This window comes from Salmo salar, chromosome ssa19 (assembly GCF_905237065.1).
Source record: "Salmo salar chromosome ssa19, Ssal_v3.1, whole genome shotgun sequence".
Lineage (NCBI taxonomy): Eukaryota > Metazoa > Chordata > Actinopteri > Salmoniformes > Salmonidae > Salmo > Salmo salar.
Window position 1 is genome coordinate 63,723,078 of NC_059460.1, and position 10,928 is coordinate 63,734,005.

Genomic DNA, 10,928 nt, shown 5'->3' on the forward strand with positions numbered 1-10,928 from the left:
TGACTTTAAAGCAATGATTGGCAATGGACTAGCCTTGTGGCCAAATGCTAACATACTGTAGCAAATTTAGCTAATTGTAAGATACTGGAAATCCAGCCATTTCATTGTTACTCAAGATCCTTATAGTTTTGTTCCAAGCCACCATTTACACAGTTAGCCATGAAAATCATGTTGGATAAATAAATATTAGCAATGTAAAGAGTAGAGATTCAAGAGTGAACGCTGCACTTCAGGGATTTTTGGTCTGATTATGAAACGTTATTTGCCATACGCACACCTTTCCTTACGGTCATCTGTGTGAAAATACACACTTCACTACAAATCTGTGTTTAGGCTTAGCACATAAAAGAGCTGCAGCACTCTCTTTGTTTGCATGGATAACTAACTAGTAAGTCAATTGACTATTTATTCATGTTTGCATGGATAACTACTCAATTGACTATTTATTTTAATAGCAATCCACATAAATTATGTGAGTTATTGATTTTGTCTTATTGATGACTGGCTTCCCAGAATTTATGACATAGTCAGAAGATTAAATGCCTCAGCAACGGTATTACACATCAAATTTAATGCACTTATTATTTTTTATGTAATTTAAATTTGGTCATTTAGCAGACGCTAGTATCCGGAGCGTAAATTTTCATACTGGTCCGCCGTGGGAATCAAACCCGCAACCCTGGCGTTGCAAGCACCATGCTCTACCAAATGAGCCACACAGGTCATCAAATGCAATGTAGCTACTTACCATTTTATGGCATTTAAACATGGTGTGAAATATGCATGATATTTTCTGTCATAGTTGTGAATGGAAGAGGTAGGGGGATAACTTGAAAAGTCCTTTCATAAGAAATTTGTCAAGAGTGGAACAGCAGCAACGTGTAGCCTATGGAATAATACAGTATGATCACTGACTACATTGTTTCAACAATGAGCTACTTCTCAATTATACAGTGGCCGCTATCTGAATATTTGTAAAAGCATATCCAACATAAGTCTATCTCCAGCTCATGTGTGTTGTAGATAATCAGTTAATATCACACATGATCAGTGTCTTACAGGAGAAAAACAAATTAGGCCTAATAAACTTACTATTAATAAATATGTATTTCATTACTTGGAAACATTTATAAGCATTTGATAATGTGAGTATGTGGTAATATATAAAGCATTTATAACGTCTTACTCATATTATAAAGTGTTACAGAAATACATTTAATGCTTTCTTAAAAATTGCTAATACATGAATGAATGAATGAATGAATGAATCAATCAATCAAATGAATCAATACAAATTATTTAGCAGTTACATGGATAGGATACTTACCACTGCACTGACATTCATCAATACGCAGCAGAGAACAATTCTGATTCTCCCCACGGACACCATGACTTCCTTGTGACCTTCAACCTGAACCAAAACTTTTAATCACCAAGACACCCCCTGCTCACAACTCCTTATCCTCTCTAGGTTGCAGCGAAGGGAAACGTCCCCCGAAACATGTAGAGTGGTGGTCCTCGAGGCTGTGTCCCATTGCCGCTCCTATTACCTTGGTGCCTGCACACGTCTCACTGACAGTGATGATGATGTCGTAACTTTGTTTCACAAGAGGCTAAACGCTTAGGTAGGAGGTGATCCTTCTATACTTCTCATGAATGGCACCACATGAACCATGGCATTGTTGGATGGGAAGTTATTCAATCAAAACGTCCAGCTTCTCCGGCACAGCTGAGAGTGACAATAGAATCAGTTGTGGAAGTTAAGTAAAGGATTCTCTATAACCACTGGTAGTCTTCAAATGCGCACTCTCTTCTCTTTTTTCAATCTTCTGTATGTAGTGCTTCTCTTGTGAACAATGAGCATTGGTAAGGTCAGGTCCCAGTGACTAGGTATGGAATTCCTCATGTATCTCAGGGATGAGTACCTCTAGCATGTTCCTTTGTGTGAGCATGATGTTAGTTAGTAAGGGGAGGAGGGAAGAGTAGGGGAGCTGCTCATCTACTGCAGCTCCTTCCATTGTTGACTGTGGGAATGGGCTGTCCTCTTGGCGTTCCACCTCAGTTAACTCTTTGCTGCCTGGTGCAGCCAACAATCCCCATCATGTATCTCTCTCTGTGTTTCTCTCTCCCTCCACACCTCCTTTCCTGCTGTGTAGACTACTCTCCCCATCTGCCTCTCCAGGTGACTCAGTATCTCAGGTTTTTTCTCTATCTATTCCCTCAGTATCTATTTTTCTCCTTCTCTAAATATGCTCGGTTCAATAGGTGATAGTTATCTTTTAGAATGTATATCATCAGAACAGCCATAGTCCATCAAAGATGGGGGCCACACACCAAAAACATACACCATGGAGCAAATGCATCCCATTACATTTCCACATGCTTAAAACAACGTCACTCAATGAGAACAATGTATTACTCTAAAAAAGATTTGAAGTCATACAAATAATTAGCTTATAAAGTCCTCTACAACAAAAACATTAACAATGAAAATGGTCCTTGTTTTTTATATCACTCAAAATCTATGTATTTAAAGGAAATGAAATCTTAGAAACTGGCTTTAACATGATTATAACAAAACAACGTGCATTACTTTACCTCCAATTTTATCACGAAGACATTTTAAGAGGCTGTAAGAAATGTTGGCTTGTTTTTTTTTTTACAATCAAGACACACTTTAAATAATGTCTATACAAATGCTGACGATAACATTTATTGTTAGAAATATTGTCTGTCGCCCTCTTGTGGCAACAGTAAAGCTTTAAATGGCGGACTTTTATTTTGAAAGGTCCGCTTCTTTCGTCACTAGACAACCCGGAAGCGTCAATTTGACCTCAAAGGACACCAACACTTACTCTTTATAAAGTGTACGTTTACGGAAAATGTGATACATTCAATAATTCATACGTTTTCCATTAGGAACAGGCATTATAGCTAGTAAGATAGCAGACATACTGTTATGTGGTCTTCTTAGCAGCAAGTAGTAACGTCAGCTAGCTAAGCTTATCAAATGTAGGTACTTTTTTATGTGGTATTAGCAGCAAGTAGTAACGTTAGCTAGTTAGCTAAGCTTAACAAATGTCGTTTTTTTTTTGTTTTACATAAAAACGAGGCAACTGTTTCTTCTGGTTCTCGCATGTATACCAAACATATACTACTGTTTGTCAATGCAATGCCCTTACATTTTCATTTTCTGACTCAGGGCAATGGGATGGGGAGTGGTGTTGAGGGGTTTCTTGCCTCTGTGTTTACGTCGACTTGCCTGCTTGACCACCAACAATTACATGGGCGCAAGGATTCGTCCAGTCCGCACAGACCTGACGGTGACATGTCGCTACCCTCTTTGGACAACCCATCCTGTAAGAACACTACATCTGTGCCCGAACTTGTGTGCTGGTCATAATAAGTGGTCAAAGGTGAAAAATATAAAAGGACCCAAAGATGCAGCCCGGAGTCGAATGTTCATGAAGTTTGGGATGATGATAAGAATTGCAGTCAAAGGTAAGCTTGACTGATAACTTGTTTGCGCCAATTCAATGCACTACATGTGAGCATTATGAGGAATGCTTTGACTGGTGCTGCATCAACCATTCTTGTGATTTGCTTGTTAATTCTATTTTCGACAGAAGGGGGATCTAGTAATCCAGAATTCAATCTAGCATTGGCGAATGTAGTGGAGCAATGCCGAGGCAAGAACATGCCCAAAGCGTCCATAGAAGCTGCCATCAAGGGAGCGGTAAGTTGACGGAATGATCAAAGTGAAATGTTTTTGTAACACTTATAACACTCGGATGTAATGCATTATCATACAATTACACTGAACAAAAATATAAATGCAACAATTCCAAAGATTGTACTGTGTTAATAAGGAAATCAGTCAATTTAAATAAATTCATTAGGGCCTAATCTATGGATTTCACATGAATGGGAATAAAGATATGCATCTTCTGGTCACAGATACCTTTAAAAAAAAAAGTAGGGGCGTGGACAGAACCAGTCAGTATCTGGTGTGACCACCATTTGCCTCAAGCAGCGTGACATCTCCTTCGCATCGAGTTGGATCAGGCTGTTGATTGTGGCCAGTGGAATGTTGTCCCACTCCCCTTCAATGGCTGTGCGAAGTTGCTGGATATTGGCGGCAACTACCCCACCTCCACCATGGGGGACTCTTTTCACGTCAGCAAACCGCTCGGCAAAACGACAACATACACGCTGACGTCGTTGAAACCGGGATTCATCCATGAAGAGCACACTTCTCCAACGTGCCAGTGGCCATCAAAGGTGAGCATTTGCCCACTGAAGACGGTTAAGACGCCAAACTGCAGTCAGGTCAAGACCCTGGTGTGTCTAAAGATTTCTTACAGTTTGTGCAGAAATTCTTCAGTTGTGCAAATCCACAGTTTCATCAGCTGTCCGGGTGGCTGGTCTCAGACGATCCCACAGGTGATGAAGCTGGATGTGGAGGTCCTGAGCTGGCATGGTTACACGTGGTCTGAGGTTGAGGCCAGTTGGACGTACTGCCAAATTCTCTAAATTGACGTTGGAGGCAGCTTATGGTAGAGAAATAAACATTCAATTTTCTTGCAACAGCTCTTGTGAACATTCCTGCAGTCAGCATGCCATTTGCATGCTCCCTCAACTTGAGACATCTGTGGCATTGTGCTGTGTGACAAAACCGCACATTTTAGAGTGGCCTTTTATTGTCCCCAGCACAATGTCCACCTGTGTAACGATCACTTCTTGATATGCCACACCTGTCAGGTGGATGAATTATCTTTGCAAAGGAGAAATGCTCACTAACAGGGATGTAAACAAATGTGTGCACAAAATTTGAGACAAATAAGCTTTTGTGCATATGGAACATTTCTGTGGTCTTTTATTTCAGCTCATGAAACATTTGTGATTCGAGTCAGACTCGAGTCCAAGTCGTGTGACTCGAGTCCACACCTCTGCTTTTGTCCTCTTCTCAGGAAAAGTCCAAGGCAGGAACCCAGCACACGTATGAAGCCAGGGGGCCTGGTGGCTGCATGCTGCTCATCGATATGCTAACTGACAACAACACCCGAAGTCACCAGGACCTCAAACATCTGCTCAACAAACACGGGTCAGACCAGGGACTGGGGGGGGGTGTTGGTAAATGTTTTAAGTGTTTCTTATGTTCAGTTTAGATAGTTTTCATTATGTTGTGAGTAATTGCATTATGTCAGAGAGCCAGAGTCTGTGTATGTTTACTGATCCATAGTTAATTTTTCTGTGTTTGTCCACAGGGCAGCGCTGTGCGACGGGGTGCGTCATAACTTCAGCAGGAAGGGGGTGGTGGTGGCGCAGGGGCAGGGTGTGTCGTCCGAGCGAGCTCTGGAACTGGCCATCGAGGCGGGGGCCGAGGACGTTCAAGAGACAGAGGATGAGGATGATAAGTCCCTCTTACAGGTGAGACGTGGTTAGGGTCAATACATGCAGGAGTGCACTGATTTGGCCCTTGAGGGCTGCAGACCTGCTGGACTATGGAAAATCCAGTGCTGTGTTCATTAGGCACCGAACATGAAAAAAATGATTGAAATGGGGTCTACCTGGATGATATTTTCCATTGCAAACCATTTTAGAACACCCTAATGAACACAACTGGTTTTCACGTCAATGTATAACATGAGTTGAACAAGGAAACATTGTGCCAGGGACAAATTAAAACCTGACCTCAAGGGTCTCAGTTGTACACCCTTGAACTAGTGTCCTATCCAGCATCAATACATTACTTTCTCTCGCTCTGTCAGTTTGTGTGTGACATGACAGAGCTGAAGAAGGTGCGGACCTCGCTTGAAGAACTGGGGGTGCGTACTGTGTCCGCTGGCCTGGAGTTTGTGTCCCACACACCCACGCAGCTTCCACAAGCCCAGCTGGAGGCAGCCTTATCTCTGATAGAAGCCCTGAGCGACTGCCTAGACGTGGTGCGGGTCTGGGACAACATCCAGGCCCATGACTGACAGTCTTATGTACTAATGTCATATTACATATTATGGACATTTCACGTTAGGATATATTGCACGTTTGGACATTTGAATTGAGCAGACAAATCTTAACACCAGATCTGCTCATCTATGGACTGTACAAAAGTCATGGTTGCAGTTATTTTAAGAAGACATTGCGTTTGTCAGTGCTAAGAAAAATGCATTTCTCTGGAAGCAAGAGAAGTTGGACAGGATTCAGACTTGAGATCTGTGTGCTTAACTCAAATTTTCACACAAGTCTCCCAAGTCCGAGTTGCAGGTGCTTATTTCAACTCTGAATCGTCCCGATTGTGACTAGCCGGACTGAATCTGTGAGGAAAAAGGAGTTTGTGTCAGGAAACCATGTAACACTCTTGTGTACCTACTTAAAGGATATCTTGGCTATGAATGTAAAAACAACTATCATGTCCAAATAAAACTATTTAATTTCTGTGTTAACTGCTCAGTACTCTGGAAGGACTTGGCTACAATGTCACTGCATGAATGTGAAGTTATCAAACATGCATTATCTGATACTGTTTGTTTCAGCGCTGCTGATATTGTAAATAATCAACACTTAAAATTTCAGCCTTTCTTGGAACAAATATGAACTATTTCTAAACAAAATGCATTTGATAGATGTTAAAGTTCAATGTCAGTTTGGTTTATTGTTTTCTATGATAAACATTACATCAGGAAGGAAAAGGCGCAACTCGCTCTCAATTAAAAACGTGGTGCTTTATTTTTCTAAATATTACAAATTGTGACGTTTTGGCAGTCAATGGTCTTCATCAGACTAAATGTTACAAGTCTTTGTGCTCATACAATATAGAATCCATCTATAACGTTCTCAATCATAAGGGTGCTGAATTGATTTTTCATATTTCTATTATTAACATTTAATCTGATCTGACAAAAAATAGCTTACTTTAACCTTTACTTTATTTTGGGACAGGAAACGGTCTGACCTTTACAAAGCCTGCTCCCAGATATGTTTGTGCTTTTTCCCACTCCATTGATGTCCTTGTCAAGCCAAACATGACAAGGAATTGTCATGATAGCACAAACAGACTGGAACTGTGGCTAAGTCCTCCATCTATCTCAGTGGCTTATCTTGTACACCACATCTCCAACCTGCAGGATCCCAGTCTTGCTGACGGTGTACATCTGTCCAAACAGTGGCGATGTCTTATAGATGTGCTTCTCAGCTTCATCACACAGTCTGTAGTTTTTTAGCGTCTCCAGTGGCTGTTTCCTACTGATGACTCCTGTTTCAGGGTCGACCGTGGTGAAGATGCACCTTCCGCACGCCATCACGCGGTGCATCCGCACATCGCCAATCTGGATGTCTTCCCAAGAATCCTCATCAAACGCTTCGCAACTGCTAACAATGATATTTGGTCGAAAGCGTGCAACTGTGACGTCATTCTCCAGCCTGCTGTTTAGATCTTTCACAGAGGCTTCAGACAGCAACATTATCGGGCCACAATCAGGGTACGCAATTTTTTCCCTTTGAGGATAGAGAGACTCTGTCTCTGCTGGCCTCCTGGGCTTCATTTGGGGCTCAAAGTGCACCAAGCGAAAGGTTTTTCCAGCAGCCAGGTAGCTGGTGAGCCAGTTAGACACTTCGTCGCCACAGTCCCTGCCTTGGATGTCGCTGCTAAACACCCTGCAGTTGATGATGGGATTGTCAGGCTGCAGAACGGGGAACCTCAGCTGCTCCATGTCAGGTCCATTCAGACACATCTGTCCCCCCTCACTGGTCAACGACACCAGCACCAGGCGAGGCTCTTGCCTCCCCGTCACCATGTGGCCATCCTCAGTGATCACCAGCCAGTGGCTGCATTAAAACACAAAGGGGGGGGGGGCAGCCATTATCACCTCGCTTCAGTCACCTCAGTCAATAGGGGACTTTCTTTTCTATGCACACCTAGACTCACACACATACACGGACAGTCCAGCACACTACATACGCTCATACACAAAACACACTTTCACAAATATTTGTCTTTTTAATTGTATGAAATGTATGCATTCACTACTGTAAGTCGCTCTGGATAAGAGCGTCTGCTAAATGACTAAAATGTAAATGTAAGTATTTCACTGTAAAGTCTACACCTGTTGTATTCGGCGCATGTGACCAATAACATTTTATTTGACTTAACATTCTACAAAACACATGTTATACAAGAATTAGCTGCTATGCACAAGCTCAGTACGGTATTAAAACTAGTTTAGTTTCATGTCTAGACAACAGCAGTTACCTAGCCAAAGCCCTGACTACAACCATCTTTACCTCTGCACTGTTTCGAGAAAAGTCCCTGCAGCTGCATCAATGTACTCTCCACAATAATTTATACTAGATTACATATAGGACGCTGTTTTGAAGCCACCGCTCCCCCACCATTGTAAAAAGGTTTTTGGGAAGCTAAAGAAATACATTTATTCATGTCTACATTTGTTTTTGCCACATGTATTATATTACAGACACTTTAATGCATACTCTTAAATTATATTATGAGAGCTAAACATAAAAATAATTAAAAAACATCTAAAAACTATTTATTTAAAGTATAATTTTTTTTTAACTATAAATGTTACTGTCCCCACTACAACAAATACTTAAATACATACAATTTCTCCTTGAAACATTTAAATTAAATACTATGGAACTACATGTTGTGGGTTCAATTACTCTCACCCAGGGGCCCATGTAGGCAGGTTTTGCAATGGGTGAAAGTTGATTCCATTCGTTTTGGAACCGGGCTGCCTCCCGGGCGTGAGCCAAGTGCCCCGTTCAAAACCCTTGGCAAAGTCAGCTAAAAACAATGTGAAGTAGGAGCACGTAGAGTAATGAGTAGATTTATGTGTTTTCACATGGAAAAGTGATTGCTTTTAAGCTTTATCAGCCTTCTCAATGAAAACGAGTAAGAAAATTCTAACATTTATTTTATGGAAAAGAGATATGATTCTGGATGATGCACTATGCAGCCTTGTTGACAAAATGGCACAGATTACTGTTTGATTTGAGAAGGGCGCTCCTCCCTCCCCTCTTTTGTCCGATGACGTAACAGGCCTTTATTCAATTTAATTTAACCTTTATTTAACTAGGCAAGTCAGTTAAGAAAAAAATCGTATTTACAATGACGGCCTAGCCCGGATGACACTGGGCCAATTGTGCGCCGCCCAATGGGACTCCCAATCACGGCCGGATTTGAACCAGGGACTGTAGTGACACTTCTTGCACTGAGATGCAGTGCCTTACACCACTGTGCCACCCAGTGCTCTGCGGCACAGCACAATCGAATCTGCCCATTCATTCCTATGGAGGACTGCTTTTCTGAGGAATGCCAATATGGCCGACCGTGGCTTCAAAGCCTCTCATATCTGCAATCAAGGGTTTATATTCATCATTGGCTCGCCATAAAGCCAGCCAAACAAACAAACAAACAGCCTTCCCTCCCTCCCCTCTGCTCCTAGAGGTCCGCATGGTCCTAAAGTCAGCGTGTAGGCTGCATTTGCCTTTTAAAATCAGGATTGGAACGATTTTAGTAGCTTATTTTACAGAACAGAACATTCTGCCCCATTGACCTCCATTTAAAAAGTGCAAGGTGCCAATATATTTGACTGGATCTGTACATTGTTGAGTGGTACCTCATCAGAATGACCACCACAACATTTCCATGGCATGTTCTGATCTTTTACTTAAGTGATTCACTTGAATAATTGATAAACATACTATTTGTTATTGTTGTTGTTAGGGTTAGGCAACATGCAATTACTTCGATCAATAAATGTGAGAAAGGATGATGACAACATAAAATACAGTAGCTGTTGACATGGCTTATGTAACGTTCGGGACCAGTACAAGCAGTGCATTAGCAACCTGTAAAAAAAAAAACATATTGCAATAATATATTAGGAAAAGGTCAAAATAAAATGTTACTAACCGATCTCGAAGTTCACCGTACTTCAAACCGATCGGTTGACATTCTGCAAGGGCCACCGACACAGCTCTACCCGACTTCAGTGGGTGAATCAGTAGCTGTGACACAACTCCCACACGATTAAGTTTATTAGGCCTTAGTAAAAACTTATATCCAAGTCCAAGTGCGACAACAGTAATACCACCACCTACAGCCCAGAGCTGGGCTTTCTTATATATAAATGTAAACGCATTTCTCAACACCTCTACTAAGTTCATCTTTACTTTTGGAAGGCGCAACAGATATACATTCAACTTCGCAAAAATAACACCTCAGTAAATGGGGCTGGTCTGTGATGACGTCGGAGAATGGCTAGTTACAGGGCATATTGACGCGTTCAGAACAACTCGGAACTGGGAAATCGGAAATCTCAGACTTTTGACTTCAGTGCTTTCAAAACAACTGGGAACTCGGAAAAAAACGAGCTCCAACTGGGAACAATCGATGTGAATAGTCATGCAACAAGGAATTCCAGGTCGAGAACCTAGTTGCTTTCAGCGCAGGACTAATGCCGTGTTCATGTGCTAGTTGGAACTAGGAAACTCTGAAATGTCCGACTTGATAACTGGCTGGAGCTACAGTTGAAGTCGGAAGTTTACATAAACTTAGGTTGGAGTCATTAAAACTCGTTTTTCAACCACTCCACAAATTTCTTGTTAACAAACTATAGTTTTGGCAAGTCGTTTAGGACATCTACTTTGTGCATGATGCAAGTCATGTTTCCAACAATTGTTTACAGACAGATTACTTCACTTATCATCCACTTTATCACAATTCCAGTGAGTCAGAAGTTTACATACACTAAGTTGACTGTGCCTTTAAACAGCTTGGAAAATGTCAGAAAATTATGTCATGGCTTTAGAAGCTTCTGCAAGCCGAAGAACACCATCCCAACCGTGAAGCACAGGGGTGGCAGCATCATGTTGTGGGGGTGCTTTGCTGCAGGAGGGACTGGTGC

The 10,928-nt window shown here is 41.7% G+C and overlaps 3 protein-coding genes across 6 annotated transcripts in view; 1 reads left to right on the plus strand and 2 right to left on the minus strand.

Moving 5' to 3' along the window:
- pth3r (parathyroid hormone 3 receptor) overlaps positions 1 to 2,008 on the minus strand; it is a 60,262-nt gene extending 58,254 nt beyond the window's left edge. The window contains exon 1 of one of the 2 annotated variants that reach the window (XM_014158629.2): positions 1,328 to 2,008. In XM_014158629.2, coding sequence (XP_014014104.1) covers positions 1,328 to 1,390 — 63 coding nt within the window. In that variant the 5' untranslated portion in view covers positions 1,391 to 2,008. The remainder of the gene's footprint in view (positions 1 to 1,327) is intronic. The other variant, XM_014158628.2, reaches the window with a different exon arrangement.
- A 771-nt stretch (positions 2,009 to 2,779) lies between these two features.
- Positions 2,780 to 6,443, plus strand: taco1 (translational activator of mitochondrially encoded cytochrome c oxidase I). 3 transcript variants are annotated; one of them, XM_014158626.2, is made up of 6 exons: positions 2,780 to 2,867; positions 3,203 to 3,501; positions 3,627 to 3,736; positions 4,971 to 5,104; positions 5,268 to 5,430; positions 5,772 to 6,443. In XM_014158626.2, the coding sequence occupies exons 2-6, from the start codon at positions 3,207 to 3,209 to the stop codon at positions 5,979 to 5,981; spliced, it is 912 nt and encodes a 303-aa protein (XP_014014101.1). In that variant the 5' UTR covers positions 2,780 to 2,867; positions 3,203 to 3,206; the 3' UTR covers positions 5,982 to 6,443. The 3 variants fall into 3 exon arrangements, with proteins under 3 accessions (XP_014014101.1, XP_014014100.1, XP_014014102.1); XM_014158625.2 differs by having other exon boundaries at positions 2,817 to 3,012; XM_014158627.2 differs by lacking the exon at positions 2,780 to 2,867 and adding an exon at positions 2,919 to 2,937.
- A 260-nt stretch (positions 6,444 to 6,703) lies between these two features.
- On the minus strand, positions 6,704 to 10,274 carry LOC106579083 (mitochondrial amidoxime-reducing component 1). The gene is made up of 2 exons (XM_014158624.2): positions 9,935 to 10,274; positions 6,704 to 7,824 (listed from the first exon to the last, which is right to left on the minus strand). The coding sequence occupies exons 1-2, from the start codon at positions 10,186 to 10,188 to the stop codon at positions 7,086 to 7,088; spliced, it is 993 nt and encodes a 330-aa protein (XP_014014099.1). The 5' UTR covers positions 10,189 to 10,274; the 3' UTR covers positions 6,704 to 7,085.
- Positions 10,275 to 10,928: the final 654 nt, after the last annotated feature.